At 39.1% G+C, this 20,723-nt stretch overlaps 1 protein-coding gene and 1 long non-coding RNA gene across 12 annotated transcripts; one reads left to right on the forward strand and one right to left on the reverse strand.

Moving 5' to 3' along the window:
- Window positions 1–1,971: 1,971 nt before the first annotated feature.
- Window positions 1,972–15,625, reverse strand: LOC136238259 (uncharacterized). Its single transcript, XM_066028616.1, has 2 exons — window positions 15,532–15,625; window positions 1,972–3,190 (listed from the first exon to the last, which is right to left on the reverse strand). The coding sequence occupies exon 2, from the start codon at window positions 3,164–3,166 to the stop codon at window positions 2,243–2,245; it is 924 nt and encodes a 307-aa protein (XP_065884688.1). The 5' UTR covers window positions 3,167–3,190; window positions 15,532–15,625; the 3' UTR covers window positions 1,972–2,242.
- On the forward strand, window positions 9,812–12,398 carry LOC136238260 (uncharacterized). Of its 11 annotated transcripts, XR_010692874.1 has the most exons (8): window positions 9,812–9,936; window positions 9,989–10,099; window positions 10,153–10,224; window positions 10,688–11,108; window positions 11,162–11,264; window positions 11,323–11,560; window positions 12,033–12,091; window positions 12,151–12,398. It is a non-coding gene; the product is annotated as an uncharacterized lncRNA (long non-coding RNA). The 11 variants fall into 11 exon arrangements; XR_010692873.1 differs by lacking the exon at window positions 10,153–10,224 and having other exon boundaries at window positions 12,151–12,393; XR_010692875.1 differs by lacking the exon at window positions 10,153–10,224 and having other exon boundaries at window positions 9,989–10,072; window positions 12,151–12,393.
- Window positions 15,626–20,723: the final 5,098 nt, after the last annotated feature.

The following is a 20,723-nucleotide window of genomic DNA, read 5'->3' on the forward strand; positions in this document are numbered from 1 at the left end:
AACATCTGTAAAATGTACGTACGTAGCTACATGTAGATGTGATCGTCCAAAGTTTGCATGAGAGTAATGTAGTTCGAGCTGGTCAGCTAGTTGGTTCAACCCCAGATTATTGGTCCGGCTCAGGTCTGACCAACCGGACCGTCTCCTCCGGCCTTGATAATGTAGTAGATGCTGCAGTTATGAGACGAAAATTTACAGACCATGCTGTTCCAAAAGGAAATAGCTTCAGACTTCCGCCATTTTGATTATGTGTAGGTTGTAAATATCATGTTCACTACCACCAGTAAAGGCATGCATAGCTATTTTTGATATCTATGTGTGGTAGCTATTTAATTATGAGCAGAATATGTAGCTAATACACAGTAGAGCTTGGCATGGTCAATGACCTAATTATGGGACTTTGCATGCATGAGTTATAAGACACATATTTATTTGATCTTTTGGGACACACTGACAGTAGAGCACACATACACAATATGGCAGTACAATACACATGACAATTAACAAAATCATTCAACAAATAAAAAATAATAATTTTTAGCATTTTCACAAGCGTACAGAGAGTACTCTTTTTGCTTACTCCCCCAAAAGTGTAAATGTTGATGTGATAGCTATTGTATGATTGGTGTTAAATTTCTTCGATATACGTCTATACCTGCGCCTGCTAATCTCAGAATTAACATAGGCATTTGAAAAAATGTTGATCATTTATATAGTTATAGTTGGCTAGTTCCTGAAGCGGCAGTCAATTAGTATCCAGCTGCAACTCAGTTCTCACCACCTTATCAAAAACTAATACTAAATGTGTACAGGTGAATTTTATCCCCTCTCCCCTAGCGTACTCTCTGTACTCTTGTAAAAAATGCTGAAAATGATGGATGATACCTATACTAGTGGCATCATAAAAGTTCCTAAGGTAGATGGCTTCATAATTATTATGGTGTCTTGATACTTCTGAGTTTGACACAACCAAGTTTGATTAGAATGTGCAAAGTTCTAGCGTCATAGGGTGTATGGTTTCCAAACTGAATAAGTTGCATCAAGAGTACATAATAATAGAGTATATATATATATACATCATAGGGCTTCTTATACATGTTGGCCCTCTGGCTTCAGGTGCCTATATTATGCATTACACATGCAGGTGTTCGTTAATTAGCTAGATAACTTCATGGTTAGTTACTATGCATAGTGTACATATCTTGGTTACTAGTTTGAGAGCTTTACTGGACTAGTAGCTGTCTTATTGCTCTTTCTCCCACCAGATCAAAAACATGGGAGGCAAAAGTATACCGGCAGAGCATCTCTGATATGCACAACAATTTGTATACATCAATGATTTTCTGAATGTACACTGCCGTACATTTAGTTGTACTCCTGAAAAAAATGTATATGCATCATCATCCTATTCTCGCTCCCCACTGCCAAGGTGCTACCAAGTTCATGAACAGGAGAAACGTCAAGCTTATGATGAACGGATGTGGGAGGTGGAGAGAGCTTGTTTTTCCCCATTAGTTTTTGCAGCCACTGGAGGCATGGGACCTATTGCAACTACCATCTTTCGGAAACTTGCCTCTATGTTGGCTGAGAAGTGGAATGTGAATTGCTGTTTATTCTGGGTTCGATGTCAGTTGTGTGTTTTCTCTGCTGTGATGTGCTTACGGGGTCATTGGTCATCCGATACCATCTATGGTCGATCTGGCCTATTCTGAGGGTCACCTTGAGTCTGGCACCCTCGATTGATTTATTTCAGTAGCTGGTACCCTCCAGCTGTCCAGCACTTGACAGCCAGTGCTGGGGGTGGTAGGCAAGGGCAGTCCCCGGGGATAAAAAAGAATATGCATCATCAAAATACCATATAGCTATAGATTACCAGAAAAGGGTTAGCTATTATGTAGCAGTTATAGTGCTAATCTCAACTGCTTTCCACAGTAGTAGTCATGGTGATGTCACATTGTATCAGTAAACACACATACACTATAATGTGGCTTGCACAGGTTTACTATATAACAAGCCAAATATATAAATAGCTGATCAGTGAAACTGGTGATTATGGCAGTAGACATGTGGAACAATGCAACTGCCCTAATTGTTGAAGCAATTCTTCTGTCTCAGCTTGTTGTAGCTAAGTTGTAGCCATTGTGTAAAGTCACTACAAAATGCATATAAACATTATGTAACATGTCTTGATGTACAGAGATGTTATTACAGTGTACATTACTAACCACAGTTCATTCAAAGTTCAGTTGACTGGCTTTAATAAGTGGTATAGTAGAAATGGTGCATACTGTACAATTGTACTGTTACATCTGTTACTAGGATTGGTGCTGTTGTAAGCAATTCTTCTCTCCTCAGTGAAGTAGTTCTCAATTTGATCTATATAAAGACCAGCAACCTTGATCTGATCATCAATAAAATTGTCTCCATAGTAATAGCCAGAGAAAACCATCGCCTGAGACTTCATCCATATCGGTTGGCCGTCTACTAACTTGCTAGCATCGGTAATCCTGTACAGGCGACCTTGTTCATCAAGAGCAAATGATACTAGCATTACACTATGAAGGTCTTGAAATTCTTTCATGATCTGCTCATTGCTGGGATACTTAGGGAGCTTGACTAATGCATTTTGTAGTTTGGATTCGGTATCGCCTTGGTTTTCTCCTTGATGTAGGTACATGATATCAAAAGCCGGCTTCACAAAATTCATTACCATAGCTTTTCCTCCTGGCACAAGTATTCGATGGAGTTCTTTGTAATGCTCAATGAATGCATTCTCTCGTACACTGCATGTAATATAAATGCTCAAAGCCACTTCAAAGGAATTATCACTGTAAGGCATATTCCTAACATCTCCAACGCGGACTGTAACATTACTATGATCTGAAGTAGCTTGTTTAGCTGCCTTTACCATCTCCTCACTCAAGTCAAAGGCATCAACACTTTTGGCACCGCAGTCCGCTGCACACTTAGTAAAGTTACCTAGTCCACATCCAATATCCACCACTGTTTTGTCTTTGACCTGCTCTGATATGAACTGTTGTACAGCTGGGAAAAGGAAAGCTTCATTTACTGGGTCACGTCGGTAGTGATCGACGTAGAGTTCGACTTCTCTGGAGTCATACTCATCAGGCCGCAGGGGTTGACTGCGATCAAACTCTTCTGCCATTCTATCGACTCAGTGGCACTGACGTCGGGTCTGACCAATTTTTTTTTTGGGCACACTTCTGACTTAGAAAATTTTTCCCGTTTGGTGAACTTACCGTTTTTGGGATCAACTGCCCGTCAGTACCTAAAGTCGTCTTGAGACTCAAGACGACTTGAGTTTCTTAAGACGACTTGAGTGAATCTTATATTCGCGATCTAAAATTTTGCGATTGACTACCTCGCGCGTTTTATCGATATAATCAATAATTTTCTCTGAGCACTTCTAAAGCCTCAATACAATATCGTAAGTATACTATGGCTTCATTTTTTCAGTTTCTCAAGACGACTTCAGTTTCTCAAGACGACTTCAGCTTCTCAAGACGTCTTGAGTTTCTCAAGACGTCTTGAGTTTCTCAAGACGACTTCAGCTTCTCAATACGTCTTGAGTTTTTCAAGACGACTTCAGCTTCTCAAGACGACTTCAGCTTCTCAAGACGACTTCAGCTTCTCAAGGCGACTTCCGCTTCTCAAGGCTACTCGAGTTTCTATAGATGGATTTTAATGGTGGATGTTTTATTAGAGTATTTGACTGTTCTGTGAGATAGAATATTTAGACTTTGAGCAGTTTCTAATATAATTTTTATTTCCTCTCATTGATTCTTCAATAAAGAGATTGGCCATTCCCCTTACTCTTTCCACTGCCCTTGTATGAATTGCACCTGTACTAAACATCTACTAGCTTGCACATAGTAAAATTTAGGGGGAGGGTGGTCTTAGCAGAATAGAACCTTGAATATTATAATATACACACCTTGCCAATATACAAGCATTCTCTAAGTGCGTACCATTGCATGTCTAATTTGCCATGAAATTATTAATGCTAGATTTTGTCCCCTAAAAGTTCACATAATTATATTTCTTTGTAGGCCAGTGAATAAGTGTTAATATCAGTAACCAGTAATGGCTGAATTTGCTACCTTGCATCAGCCTGGCAACTATATACCAGAAATTTTGCTACACATTATACAATAGACAGTTGAGTTGTATCATTATTTGTTAACTGTGCTCTAAACATTGAAATATGAGTGGATTCCATCGCTTATTCAAATTGTAACAAGGCTATATCTCCTCTCCAAAAAGCTGAACAATTAAACTAGTGTATTTACATCTGAAAATTTGCTAACAGCCAGAAATAGATGACTCTCTATATATACAACACAACATCATCTGCAAATAGTTTTAAAGCCAATGAAGTGGCTTACAACATTCTGTAAATCATCTATGTATAATATGAGCAAAAGAGGGCCAAGTACAGAGCCTTGTGGCACTCCTGATATAACAGGGAGACAGTCGGAATAGCTACCATTGATGACCACTCATTGGTATTGGCAAGTTAGAAAAGATCGAATCCATTGCAACAACTGCATGGCCAGTGATGCCTAATGAAGTTTAAGACATGAGACACTGAGTTGCAAGCTGTAGCAAAGTCCAAAAAGACACAATGAGTGGTGCTGTGACATTCTAAATATGAACTCTAGACATGTATAACAGACAACAGCAGGGTAACAGTAGAATGGTTAGCACGAAATCCAAATTGATTATTACTGATACACCCAGACTTCTCTAAAGAAGTACATACATACTGTCAGTAGACATCACCATAAATTTTGACCAAATTGCCTCAGACCTAGCCTGGATCTAAAAACGCACCTGTATCATATTGAGTATAAGCTCCTTTAAAACATTGTGAAGGGCACTATTTACCATGTTCTCGATTTAGTCTTAAGCAAGCCATTAAACCACACAAAAGCCAGGGCCCTCCAACCTGGTAGCGTTGCCACTACTTTTTATGAACATTTTAGAATTTTTTCTAGGGAGATTGCCTTGAAATTTGGCACACTTAAGGGAGGCTTAAAGGCAATTATAATAAACATTTGCGGAATTATTAAGGATTCTTCATGAAAATAACACCAATATGTTGTCACGCCTACAGAAACTGAAAATTGGTATGTAGACTAGATATATTAACTATCAAACCTCAATCCTTTTGTGGTTTGGAAGAATCAAGCTTAAAACCATGAACATGGAGCACAAAAACCAACAGTGTGTAACAATCATGCAATCGAGTTTTGTTAGCATGATAAAAAACAATTACGCACTTGCCACGCTTACCAGGCAAACTGCTTAAGCCAAAAATCAGTACATTAATCATCGCAGAAATCTCCCTCTCAGTAGTTTAGAAGAATTGGATTTAAAACCATTGAGTTAAATGCGAACACAAACTGTGTGTAGCATATTCAGTCACCCTATTAGAGCAGTCAGTTCACTCTGTTAAAGCATTCTGCTACGTATGTTACAAGTCACCCATGAAGAGTTCAGATACATACAAGTGGCCTATTTGGAGTATTGAATTACAAAAAGAAATGATTATACCAAAACAGCCAAGCTGGGAAAAGGGGTGCAGCCCAAGAAGTCAGGGTGAAAAAAGATGTGATCAAAGGTGGTGGCCAAGAAATGGGTGTAAAAAATTAGGTTAATGGCAATAACGACAATATGTATCAAACCCACATTTTTCTACCCTAGGGCTAGACCCAATATAGATATATACATATTATGTAGTACATGTGTATATAACATTTGTTAAACCATTTTTTTGTTTATCTCCTTTCTTCCATTCTGTTACCCCCCTCCCCCCTTAGGGCTAGTAGTAAAAAAAAGTTTTTTGGCCACTTATGCAACCATAGCTATATATAATATATATATAGCACATCGCATGGCAGATAATGTTATGTATATAGCCTTCTCACAGGTCCCTAGTGGGATAGCAATTACAGATATATTGTTGATACCTTTATCAGTGAGGTTATTAATATATCGAGCCAGTAGTTCCATCGCAGTCTCATCTTTGTGTCCCTGCACAGTGTACAGGGTGTCCAGTACATCTTTTGCATTTATTGTTCCTCTAAAAGTGAAAAGAGGCAAAAATTCCTTGGGAAAAGCCTGAATTATGTTTAAAACATTTGGTTTCATCAGTCCTTTCTTGAACTGCTCAAGCAACAGAGTAAATTTGTGCAGTCCTTCATGGGTTAGCAATGCTAGAGAAACCAATGCTCTATTGTCCAGCTGTAAACAATAAATATATGTGTTATTAATACAGTGGAATTTTGAAATAAATTAAACGATTTTTATTTGTTCATAAGGCCTTAACTTAAGGAATTAAAAGCATGTAATGGTTATTCATTCTGTATTGGCTTCTCAGCCTCTCATTTTCTGGTTCCATGCTTTATCTGTATCAAGACACACGGTAGTGTGTCGTGCGGCCCAAGAAGCCGGCGCGCCACACCCGTGAGTATATTGACAGGAAGAACGAAAACGTCATTTTCACACCTTTGTATTTCGGTGATCACTTATCTGATTGGAACCAAATTTGCTACACAGTTGCCCGCCAGCCAAGGGAGTCTACATTCCAAATTTGAAGGAAATCGCTCCAGCCATTTCCGAGATACAAGCTGCCAAAGTTTCGTTTTTTTTCTTCGTTTTCTTTTCTTCTTCTTCTTCGTCTTTTCGCACACTTGCAAAAATTGCTATAACAAGCAAACGCGTACTCCGATCGCCTTGAACTTTGGCACACAGAAAGGGAGTCCAACGGCGAATCCTAGCATCAAATTTGGTACAAATCCGATGAATGGTTCAGGAGTTATGACCGATTATTCGCGTAAAACAAGATTGATTTGTTGTCACGCCTACAGGGTAAACCGCTTCATGGAATGAGTTGAAAATTGCTATGTAGATGGAGTAACCATCGTAGGAGTGCCTTTTGGTGGTTTGAAAGGAATCGAGATAAAGACCACGGAGATATGACACAAAACCCAACCTGTGTCACAATGGGTAAGTCATTAATATACATGATAATGAAAATAGGGCCTAAAACAGATACCTGTGGGACTCCACACTTTACATTAATGCAGTCAGATTCAATACCATTAAAAATTTACTGATACTTGTTGTTTCCGCTGCTTGAGAAATGATCGTATCCATGTTAATAGTTTTCTGTAATCCCATATGCCTTTAACTTAATGAGGAGTCTCTCATGGGGTACTTTATCGAAGTTTTTTATAAGTTGATATAAATAACATCAACTGGGTTATCCTTTTGAATTTCATCTGTCCAGAATTTCATTGCTATTAGAAGTTGAGACATACATGATCTCTTTGGCAAAAAGCCATACTGTGTGTTTGAGAGAAGATTGTAGGCTGACATGACATTAATAATTTCTTCTCTAATAATAGACTCAAAACCTTACATACTATATACAGATGTTAAATTTATTCGATGATAGTTTCCGGGATTAGACTTTTCTCCTTTTTCGAAAACAGGAATTACTTTTGCTGCTTTCCAGTCTTCAGGTAAGAAACCCTCATCTAATGATCGTTAAAATAAAACTGTAAATGAGAAACATAACTGAGCTACAGCTTCTTTAAGAACCCTTGGATGCATACCATATGTAGTGTGATGCTAACGTAGTGTAACTCGCAGTTGTCACCAATAGATAGTTACTAATGAGAATGATATATAGAAGTACAACACACAATATATATAGAGGCAACCATACAGCTACAAATGATGTCATACATCATTACAGTATAAGTCAATTATAGCTAGCTAATACATACACTTGAAAGGTTACATACAAAGTCTGTGTGCATGTCGTTCAGTAATACATAGTTCACACCACATCTCCCTTTCAAAAGTCTCAAGAATATGTGAGTCTGTTAGGTGGTCTTATCTGTGTTCCAGTTTGAGATCTGGTAACTCTTCTGTTGTCATTGTCTTGTTGGTGTGATTGGGTCATTGTTTCTTCTGAACGTTGCTCTATGCGGTTTCGTCAAATCGCCCTAGATAGCGTAGTAACAATATAAGATCTAGGGGTGGTGGCAGTGGTAACAACAGTTCCTGGAACATTTCTGCCTTGTGTGTTTACCCACACATCAGTGTTGTCAGGAAGGATAGCTGCTGTTTTCACCCTGTGACTGTGGTCATAATTCTCTTTTTGTTGTTCTTTGTGCAGTCTATCTTTCTCCACAAAGCCTTGAAAATGTGGCCAGTTAGGAACTAGCTAGTTGGCAACTTGCGGTAGTTCTGTCCTAAGCCGCCTGCCCATCAGGAGTTCAGCAGGACTCAAATGGCACCATGGTAGTGGAGTAGCTCTGTAGCTTAGGAGACTGAGTGCCATATCTGAAGTGTCGTGTAGGAGGCCCTTAACTGTCTTCACCATGCGTTCTGCTAAACCGTTACTTTGCAGATAGTAGGGGCTTGATGTTACATGCTTAAAGCCATAAGCTGACGAAAACTCTTTCATTTCAGTCGAGTCATATTGAGGACCATTATCGTTTATGACGGTTTGGGGGATACCATGTCGAGCAAAAATACTCTTTATTGCACTTTCAATACTTGATGAAGTGGTAGAGCTTAGCTTGATCACCTCCAGAAAGCGTGAGTAGTAATCTACTACTAAGAGATAGGATTGTTTGTTCAGTTCAAATAAGTCAGTAGACACTTTTTGCCAGGGGTACTTAGGTAGCACTGAGCTGAGCATTGGTTCTCTGGCTGATGGTGTAAGTTTCACGCAAGTAGGACATTGCTTTATAAATTGTTCCAATTGTGAAGATACTACTGGCCACCACACTGAGGTTGCTACTAGTTGACGGCATCTCTCTATCCCTTGTTGGCCTTGATGGATTTTGCATAAGGTGTCATGTTGCAGATTTGCAGGGACAACAATACGAGCTCTGAAAAGAAGTAAAGAATCACAAACAGTTAGGTCATTTCTAGCAGTCCAGTATTTGCTAAGTTCTCCAGTAATGGTATGATTCCCAATACTTGAACATACTAAATAATGCATGGTTTAATGCTGTTCAACCAAAGCAACTCATTAATGGACTCAAAGATGGTGTAGGGGGCACAAGAAACTGCTCAAAGTCTAAATATTCTATCTCACAGAACAGTCAAATACTCTAATAAAACATCCACCATTAAAATCCATCTATAGAAACTCGAGTCACCTTGAGAAGCTCAGTGAGAAGCGGAAGTCGTCTTGAGAAGCTGAAGTCGTCTTGAGAAGCTGAAGTCGTCTTAAAAAACTCAAGACGTATTGAGAAGCTGAAGTCGTCTTGAGAAGCTGAAGTCGTCTTGAAAAACTCAAGTCGTCTTGAGAAGCTGAAGTCGCCTTGAGAAACTCAAGACGTCTTGAGAAGCTGAAGTCGTCTTGAGAAACTGAAGTCGTCTTGAGAAACTGAAAAATTGAAGCCATAGTATACTTACGATATTGTATTGAGGCTTTAGAAGTGCTCAGAGAAAATTATTGATTATATCGATAAAACGCGCGAGGTAATCAATCGCAAAATTTTAGATCGCGAATATAAGATTCACTCAAGTCGTCTTGAGTCTCAAGACGACTTTAGGTACTGACGGGCAGTTGATCCCCGTTTTTGTTTGTTTTACGTAAAGTCACATTACTCAGGGGGTTAGTGAATCTCGGGGACAAAACCCTCGAATCAACCCAGCTGGGTTCCTCTAGTCTCGCGTAGCCAGACCCTATTTCTCGCTTATCGATTGGAAATTATAAGCGCCTGCTCTTTCGGAGCAGGCGCTTATAATTTCCAATCGATAAGCGCCGTGCGGAGAAATAGGGTCTGGCTACGCGAGACTAGGGTTCCTCGGGGTTCTTCTTTCAAGTGATGTAGCGAAGTCAAGGAGCGAATTATACAGGCAACTAGTCTTACTGCACAGTAGGTGAAGATTTCCTTTGCCAACTCACAACACTGACACGAGATGACTGAAACAGATTCGCCATGGGCTGAACTTGCTGGGAGTGGAGGAAATGAAGGCTATAAGAACATGAAATAGTGAACACTGCCATATCTATATGGTATGATAGTGTAAACTGCAATTGTTGGTTAGTTGGATTTCCTGAGATACATGAGTAGCTATCTTCATTTGATATGCCAGTATGTCAGTCATTCAGTGTCCAGTTCAGGTGACCCCACCAAAAGCACAGCTAAGTTTGCATCATTTACTCAGGTGAATTGGCAGGGAAGCACTCATTTTTTTTGTGGGTCCACTTCTGAGTTAGAAATTTTTTACATTTTGTGAATTTACCGTTTTTGTTTATTTTATGGAAGTCACATTGTTCAGGCATATATTATATATTCCCCACCTAGGGAATATATAATCTATGGCTTGCCATTTTCTAATCCTTTTAGTGTGCACATGCAGTACCAGTTTCAGTAGTAGGTGTTCTAGAAGCAGTTCCGTTGGGAGCTATAAAATATACCATTATTCAATACTATAGTGCTGTTGTGGTGAAGCTTTATGTTTACTAAAGGAGATTGGTCATGCATCATAGCCCCGGGCATGTCTATGCTTGTATTACTGTATGTTAGAAGTGGTGCTGCTAATCACGTATTTGAATAATTGTTATGTGGTTGGCATATTTGATGACACAATGTGTGTTAATATTGCTCATTATTTCAAATTGTCACAGGGATGCACTGATATAGAGCAGATGACTCAGGAGACACTGGAGCTGAAGGCAAAAACCTGCAGGCATCTGATGACACAGCTGAAAGACGAGCTAAGAAACGAGACGGATATCACCAAATAGCCGAGCTTAACCTTGCAGTGTAAGGGGGTGGGGCTAGACTGATGATAGTCATGTGAGACAGAGATAGTGTTTAGTGGTTTCTACAATAAGCATAATTGAAGCCTTACTACAGAGCCCTGTGGGAGTGGTAGCACGGACCATAATGGTGGGTGTGGTGATATGTTGTTGCCATCTTGGTGTGTGTTGTGAGGGCCATGTGCTTCTCCAGCCTCAGAATGGCTGTGTTGCCAAGGGGATAAGGGAAGCATTTATTGACTATAACAAAGTGTCCACCCACATGATCAAAGCTGCTGCAGGACAGGTGAGCACCAACCACATTTACTCAACTATTATTGTTGCCATGGTTACACAAAGGAGCATCATCACACAAACTACAATTGTGATGTTATCGTCTTAAAGAGTTCTACTTCATCATGAAGAAAACTAATGACGCCGTGGCAACTGGTGGCATGTACATGTGAGCAGATGCTACAGTATGTAACCAGTCATGTCCATGTATCTGTCTGTCATCACAGGACTAATCTTGACTACTGACATTCAAGAAACACACTTCACAAGTCTTAGTTATATACATATACTATCTATGAGAACACTCACCAGATAAGATCCTCAAGTGGATAGTATGAGTATTTGTATTAATACACCATCATCAATACCTCTATAGGCATCATTAGAAAGTACTGGTTCCAGTACAAAAAGATCGCTGTTGTGTATTTTTGCTTATTTGCAAAAAGTACATCGTCTGACTGTGGGGTATGTTCTTGTAATGCAACTCTGTGGCGGTCATTTGACAATGTTCATTACATACAACATGTATGTGGCTTTTACATATGCATATCTAGTATGACATAGCTGTACCTGTTCTCATGACACCTAGTTGTCACTGCTAATGTATGCATACCATTAGAGCAGGGTTTTACAGGGGGGGAGGAGGGTGTTCACAAATTTAATTTCACAGATTGGCAGTTCTCCATGCAAATTTCCCCATTCAAAATTTGCAGTTTACTCAAAGTGGCATTCCCGTTTATGTGATGTCAACAATTGTTTAAACTACTACACTGTCACTTTATAATGAATCCAAAGAACAAATTGTTAGAGAAAGGGCCTATATATATACTACCATATCAGATTGGTTTGTTAATCAGCTTGATAATAATGATTAATGGTGCACCCTCCTTGCTATCTAAGCCAAAATTTTCTATTTACTATCATTTGTTTCCAACAGAGAATTGAAGTTCCCAGCTATGAAATTCTGTTACAGACTGGTGGATTAATGAACTTAAGGTGACTGATATGTTTATAAGGATGATGACGGATAGTGAACCTTTATGTATCTTGTACAGGACGGATTATTTAATCCCAATGATGACATGCACAAGTAAACCATGTGTTTGTGTTGCATGTTTTGTTATACTTACAAGGATGACATTTCTTACAATATAATATGTGTTGTACACTGACTCAAATTTAAAAATTGTGTTAAATAATGATCTGAGGTGTTTCTTGAATGTCAGTAGACTCAGTATAGGTTTGTCCTGTGATGAACGGAAAGACAGACAGATAAATGGACATGACTGGTTACATACTGTAGCATGTACTCACTTGTACATGCCACCGGTTGCCATGGCGTCATTAGTTTTCTTCACTGATGAAGTAGAACTCTTTAAGGTTACGGTAACATCACAATTGTGGTTTGTGTGACGATGCTCCTTTGTATAACCATGGCAACAATAATAGTTGTGTGAATGTGGTTGGTGCTCACCTGTCCTGCAGCAGCTTTGATCATGTGGGTGGACACTTTGTTATAGTCAATAAATGCTTCCATTATCCCCTTGCTGAGGCTGGAGAAGTACATGGCCCTCACAACACACACCAAGATGGTAACAACACATCACCACACCCACTTTTATGGTCCGTACTACCACTCCCACTGGGCTCTGTAGTAAAGCTTCAATTATGCTTATTTGGTAGGCCCATTATGATGGCGGAAATGTGAGACAGTAGTATGCTGTTGTCATGCAAACCTTGTGTTGCAACAGCTATCACTATGGCAACATGTCACATAAATCAGGGTAGCTACATTTCGTGTTGGACTAGTTGAGGTGTCCACAGTAATGTTAACCTTGCCTAACAACGGAGTGGCACAAATGATTGTGTAAAATAAATCACACAACTTATCATGCCAGTGTCTCTGAAGTTGTCATCATGGTGATGGTGCCGTACAATTCATCTCATTATGAAATACCACAGTCAACACCTGTGCCAAGATCACACAACCTCACAAGATAATACACAAGTAACTGGTTCCCACATGTCACCTTTATTTTGTACCATGCGATTTGTCACAGCAGTGGCAACAGTATCGATATGCTGCACAAAACGGTTTGCTAGACAATGGCTTTGTTAGCTTATAGTATAGTTGAAAACACCCACAAAAAAATTCTTTCATCATAGCCTTCCCAAATAGCACTACTAACAAACCAACTGCTGCCACAATAAACATATCATAGGAGTGGTCATTAATACAGTACATGAGTTTCATGTCCCAACAACAGACCAAGTTAAACACCAATTGGGACCTATATACTTGGCACGGTCACTACTGTATATTGAGCTAGTCTTATAAATGAAGTCATGAAGTACATCTCAGTTGTGTTTGGGACCTATATACTTGACAAGGTCACTATATAGAAGTGGTCTTACAACTCTTGGCCTAGTGACATGACCGTATTTGTCATAGTGGGTTCACTCATTATATTACAGCCACACAACACCCAAAACACTACAGCAGAACCCCTCTATACAAGAGAATAATTATACTTTATAGTTTATGCCAGCACAAAGGAAGAGAAGTTCCACTGTATCACACAGAAATGATAAGATCACGCACCTCTCTTTGCTGTCTAATTCAAGTCATCATCTGTTGTACCTGACTAGCTCTCTCTTCCTAACAACCAATCAGAATAGCTCGAAGTTTAAAGACGTCAATGCTAATTACTATTTTCTTTTGAGCTTCTTCCAGTTATTGTAGCAGATTGATCCTATCTTCTAGTTCCTGTGATGATGTCATATAAGCTCATGTGATGTCACATGACAACAGAGTACACACCTTCTTATCTGTGTCCCCTTGTGTGATGACCACTTTTACTGCTGTACGTTGTTTGTGCACCTCTCCCTCCTCACGTACAGTGTGGCCTTGTGGTAAACAAAGTGTGACTTGCATAACGTAAGCACCCACTTAAAAAGTCCACAAATTTTGACCCAAACTCAATGTCCGTTTGCCATACACTACACCGTAGTGAGGCCAGCCAAGTTAACAGATTATACTCACTGGCTTCTTCACTCACTAACTTGCTACTTCTAGTTGTTCCTTCAGTGACACATTCCCCTGTACAACAACAAAGACAACTTCACACCGCTACAAGTCTCACCAACTAGTAACAGCTTTACTACTCTCCCCCTAATGACTATTTACACATTAGGGATACAGGTAGCAGGATGCTCTGGGAGCAACAATGTTTTTGAGATTGGCAAGTTGTCTTGCAACATTGTAGAAAACCACTAAACACTATCTCTATCTCACATGACTATCATCAGTCTAACCCCACCCCCTTACACTGCAAGGTTAAGCTCGGCTATTTGGTGATACCCGTCTTGTTCCTAAGCTCGTCTTTCAGCTGTGTCATCAGATGCCTGCCTTGAAGCAGGTCTTTGCCTTCAGCTCCAGTGTCTCCTGAGTCATCTGCTCTATATCAGTGCATCCCTGTGACAATTTGAAACAATGAGCAATATTAACACACATTGTGTCATCAAATATGCCAACCACATAACAATTATTCAAATACGTGATTAGCAGCACCACTAGTAATACAAGCATAGACATGCCCGGGGCTATGATGCATGACCAATCTCCTTTAGTAAACATAAAGCTTCACCACAGCAGCACTATAGTATTGAATAATGGTATATGTTATAGCTCCCAACGGAACTGCTTCTAGAACACCTACTACTGAAACTAGTACTGCATGTGCACACTAAAAGGATTAGAAAATGGCAAGCCATAGATTATATATTCCCTAGGTGGGGAATATATAATATATGCCTGAACAATGTGACTTCCGTAAAATAAACAAAAACGGTAAATTCACAAAATGTAAAAATTTTCTAACTCAGAAGTGGATCCACAAAACAAAATGAGTGCTTCCCTGCCAATTCACCTGAGTAAATGATGCAAACTTAGCTGTGCTTTTGGTGGGGTCACCTGAACTGGACACTGAATGACTGACATATCAAATGAAGATAGCTACTCATGTAGTCTCAGGAAATCCAACTAACCAACAATTGCAGTTTACACTATCATACCATATAGATATATTCAGTGTTCACTATTTCATGTTCTTATAGCCTTCATTTCCTCCACTCCCAGCAAGTTCAGCCCATGGCGAATCTGTTTCAGTCATCTCGTGTCAGTGTTGTGAGTTGGCAAAGGAAATCTTCACCTACTGTAGTAAGACTAGCTGCCTGTATAATTCGCTCCTTGACTTCGCTACATCACTTGAGAAGAAGAACCCCGAGGGACCCAGCTGGGTTGATTCGAGGGTTTTGTCCCCGAGATTCACCAACCCCCTGAGTAATGTGACTTTACGTAAAACAAACAAAAACGGTAAGTTCACCAAACGAGAAAAATTTTCTAAGTCAGAAGTGGGCCCAAAAAAAAAATTGGCTCGGGTCTGTAGACCTATTGTAGCTGTTTGATTCGAGCGAGGTTTCGAGGTCGTTCGAGGTTCGGTTAGTCTCTCTCGCGAAATAAAGACTGAAATTTCAAGGATTGTACTCAGAGTCAAGCTTAAGTTAGCTTATTATTTAACGAGGCGCGCCCATAACTTAATGCACCATGTCTCTCAGTTGATACCATCAGATCATTTTCCCATATCATTTAGAGCCTCAATTGATTCTCATACAATAACTAACATAGCTCCTAGATTTGTGCACGATTTCTCCAAAGCTTATTATAATTGTCTTAGTATCCACCTGTCAAGCTGTGACTGACTTTACAGTTTGCTACAATTCTTCTGATAAAGTCTGGGCCATTATCAAACATCACATATCCATCACTATTCATTCCTAAAGTAAAACTGTGTACCCATCAGTACCCAAAGTGATTCACTCATGCAATACGTCATAACATCAATCGCCTCAATATGCTAAGAAGAAAAGTAAGAAAGAACCTGCAGTCTCAGTGCACTACGAAATGCTTAACAGAAGCTGAAGTCACTCTACAACAAGAAATCCAAGACGCTAAAGCCAACTATGAATCTCAACTTATTCACAATTTTGCTACTTCTAGAGATCCTAAACTGTTTCATTATCTCAAGAGTATGTCATTTCATCTCTCCAAAAGCTGTCATCTATCCTTCAACCTAAAATTCCAAACATCTTATACTATTGACAGTACCACTATACCTTCACTTCCCACACACAAAGACCTTGGAGTAATAATCAGTAATGACCTTGACTGGAGTCCTCAAGCATTCTTACTAAAGCCTACAAGACCTTAGGTCTTATTCAAAGAACATTTAGTCAATCATTGTCACCGTTAGTAAAAGTTAAACTTTATACATAGCACTTGTTAGATCTCAAATCATGTATTGCTCTCCAGTTGGCACCCTTACCTTATGAATTACCAGGTTTGAACAACTACAACATAGAGCCACCAAATACATCCTGAATGACTATACATCCGACTACAAAACACGTCTAATAAAACTTCAACTCCTTCCTTTAATGTATGTTCTGGAATTATCTGATATTATGTTTTTCATTACCAGCACAAAGAAGCCTACCTCAAGTTTTAACATCAACTCACACGTCTCATTCTCTAACAGTTGCACCAGATCTAATGGACTAAAACTGAGCGATAATCCATCTTTCAATAACAAACAACATCACTTCTATTTTAACTGAATAATGTATAGACTGTGTATATACCAATAATATTATCAACATGAACCTATCTACAGTAACCATAGCATCAAAAATCAAATTAAATCATTCTTCCGGAAACATTTTATTGCTATATAACTTGACTCTCATAAACTCCACTACCTCTGTCCATATAGTTCCTGTATCAACCACTTCTCCATGAACTTTGATCATATCTAGTCCTCCCCGATCACAACTTGTCATATCTTATTTCTTAACTATTGTAAGTTAAGTAGTTATGTTACTGTAACTTTAAGTTAAGTAGTCATAATTTTGCTTTAATAGTAATTTAGGTTAAGTACAAGTAATGTAGTTTTGGATACTGGCACAGGATGCCAGTATTCCATCAGTGTAATCATTACATAAAAGTGTTTATTCCATTGTACAATCTCAATTTTGTCTGTCACTGCTTTTTACACTGTAAAGTCTTTAAATAACTAAAATTCTAATCAAGACTCACGGTAGTGAGGCGTGCAGCCAGGAAAACTACAAAGCGCACGCCCAAATTAAAAGACAAGGCCACTACTGTGAGTTATTTACATGTAGGGTAAACAAATAAGTATGTCAAAATACAATTATTTACTTCCCTGTGATACCAACAAAGCTGAATGCGACCTCAACAAAGTCAACCTTTTTAACAAGTACTTTCACTCCGTCTTTAATTACTTGCAATTGTAGCCCATTTATTCTACTTAGCATTGAAGATCTTCCCACTCATCCAAACCTTATAACTAAAACCAAATTTTCTATTGCTGAGGTCCACACTATTTTTGTACAACCAGTTTAATTCTGTAATTCTGGTATTGTAAAGCATTAATAAAATTAATTAATAGATAAATTTGGTCCCATTGAAACTTGCCCCCAAGTATGGCTGACTAGCAACAGTTGTTAAGCATTATTTGCTTGATGCAAGCTCTCTATACTGAGTAGAGAGAACATAGACTACCACAATTCATGACATTCATAAACATGTAGATCTAGGTATGTTGGCGTAGTGAAACATTGTAAGGCATGCAGTGTGGGTGATTCCACAGTACTGCAACTCCACTGTTTATGATTGTTTTATCAGAGTAGTTTAATGGCTTTCACCTATGTAGGTGACTTAGTCTCGATCCTATTCTTCTTTTGTCACTGGGTGAAGATGACAAAACAACGACAGGATCTGTTGCTCAAAGTCAGCCACATAGCTTGAGACAATTAACTACTCCAATAAAACAATCTAATCCAAAACAGCCAAGCTGTAAAAAAAGGGTGCGGTCTCCAAAATAGCCAGGGTGAAGAAAGATGTGAAATCAAAGGTGGCGGCCAAAAAATGGCTGTGATGGTAGGTTAATGGCAAAATTTTTAATAACGACAATTCAGGTGAATTTGTGTTGCCTCCTCCACTAGGATTCGGCACCAAATTCACCTGAATTGTCGTTATTAAAATTTTTGCCATTAACCTACCATCGCAGCCATTTCTTGGCCACCACCTTTGATTTCACTTTTTCATCCTGGCTATTTTGGAGGCCGCACCCTTTTTTTACAGCTTGGCTGTTTTTGATTAGATATCACTTCTTTTTGTAATTTCATACCTAAAGCCAGTCTATGGCCAGCTTTAGGTATTTCTTTTAACTTGTCTTTTTCTTTACCACAGTTCTAGAGAGAAGATTATCATGAAGAATAATATTTTAATGATTTGTTTAGCTACATGTACTTTAGGTAATAATTTTTAATTGTGTTGATTGATCATAAAAATAAGTCACACAGGTTAAACTGATTGCAGCTACAGGGAAATGGGTATGTAATTCTTCTCTACAGGGAGCCTCATAATGTAACTGTACTCTTTGACTACATGGTTAATGGTTTGTAGTTGGACTCACCACATGGTGGCTTATTTCTAGCTGAAACACTCTACAGAATGTAGCTGAATTCTCTCCAGTTTCCAGTTGATCTCTCTACAGGGTGACTTGTTTCTAGCCGATCTCTACAGGGTGGATTGTTTCTAGCTGATCTTTTTACAGGGTGACAGCTGAATTCTCTACAGGGTGACTTATTTCTAGCCGATCTCTACACGGTGAATTGTTTCTAGCTGATCTTTTTACAGGGTGACTTGTTTCCAGCTGAACTCTCTATAGGGTGACTTGTTTCTAGCTGATCTTTCAACATGGTGACTTGTTTCTAGCTACACTCTCTACAGGGTGACTTGAAATGTAGTTGAACACCCTACTGGGTGACTTGATCCAGATGATTGGTGATTTGTTTCTGGCTGATCTCTCTACAGGGTTATTTGTTTCTAGCTGCATGATCTCTCTACAGGGCTGCTTGTTTCCAGTTGATCTCTTTGAGTGATTTTTCTAGTTGATCTCTCTACAGCGTGATTTTTTCTAGCTGATCTGATTTATTTCTAGCTGAACACCTAGAGAAAAGCCTATGAAATGTGATGGTAAACCATGAAATTTCATGTAGTTTTCAAGGACACTGCCTATAAAAATTCATGGACACTGTCTATGAAAATTTGACAATTCATGGCCACTGCAATCATGAAATTTTCTTGTGCCATGAAATAACTTGTCAGTGCTATAAAATTACCATGAAATTATGAGTATTTCATGGCATCGATATTACAACAAAATATCAATGAAATGACTTTCGATTCATGGCACTTAATGGGGATTATTTTACTGTTCATGGATAATCCGTAGGTGTTTCATGGCACTGTTCTCTGGTAGTGCTATACACGGTGTAGACTTCATTCTATCTGATCTTTCTACAGGGTGACTTGTTTCTGACTAATCTTTCAACAGTGTGGTTTGTTTCTAGCTGGTCTCTCTACAGGGTGACTTGTTTCTAGCTGATCCTTCTTTAGGATGATATTTTGTTTCAAGCTGATCTTTCTACAGGATGATTGAAATGTAACTAATCTCACTGCAGGGTGACTTGTTTCTAGTTAATCTTTCTACAGATGAATTTTTTCTAGCTGATTTCTCTATGGGTGACTTCTTACTGGTTGAACTCTCTACAGGCTGACTTGTTTCTACCAGATCTCTCTACAGGGTGATTTGAAATGTATAGCTTATCTCTTTGCAAGGCTATACTTGTTTCTAGCTGTCTTCTCTACAGGGTGACTTCAAATGTTGCTGCATGTTGAACCCTTTGCAGGATAACTTGTTTCTAGCTGATCTCTCTACTGAAAGAGTGTTTTTTTAGCTGAACTCTCTACAGGGTTGCTTATTTCTAGCTGAATCACTCTACAAAATGTAGCTGAATTCTCTCTAGGTGGTTTGTTTTTAGGTGATCTCTCTACGGGTGACTTGTTTCCAGCTGAACTGTCTACAAGGTAACTTATTTCTAGCTGATCTCTCTACAGAATGATTTTTTTTAGCTGATCTCTACAGGGTGAATTGTTTCTAGTTAATTTCTCTACAGGGTGACTTGTTTCTACCAGATCTCTGTACAGGGTGATTTGTGTTGAGCTGATCTCCTACAGGGTGGTTTGTTTCTAGCTGATCTGTACAGTGTGAATTGTTTCTAGCCGATTTCTCTACAGTTTCCAGTTCAACTCTCTACAGGGTGACTTGTTTCTAGCTGATCTCTACAGGGTGAATTGTTTCTAGCTGTTTTCTCTACTAGGTGACTTGTTTCTACCACATCTCTCTAGAGCAGGGCCGCCCACAGGGGGGGGGGGGCAACTGGGGCATTTTGCCCCGGACCCCAGCCTGAAAGGGGCCCCAGGAGGCCCCATGAAGGGCCCCCTGAATACCTGTTTAAAAGATCGATATAGTCTAATAGAGCAGTCAGATCTAAATACTCTAATAGAGCAGTCACAGTATTCTTCAGAGGAGCAGTGTAGCAAGCTTATAGATAAGGAGATATGATTGGTGATGGGTAGTTATTGTCAATTTTGTCATTGCCAGCAGGTTGTGACCTTTTTTTTTTTTTTTTGGTCTTCACC

The sequence above is a fragment of the Dysidea avara genome, chromosome 11 (assembly GCF_963678975.1).
Source record: "Dysidea avara chromosome 11, odDysAvar1.4, whole genome shotgun sequence".
Taxonomy (NCBI): Eukaryota; Metazoa; Porifera; class Demospongiae; order Dictyoceratida; family Dysideidae; genus Dysidea; species Dysidea avara.

Excerpts from the sequence above, each read along its gene's own strand:
- LOC136238259 (XM_066028616.1), bottom strand. The coding sequence starts at position 3,166 with ATGGCAGAAGAGTTTGATCGCAGTCAACCCCTGCGGCCTGATGAGTAT.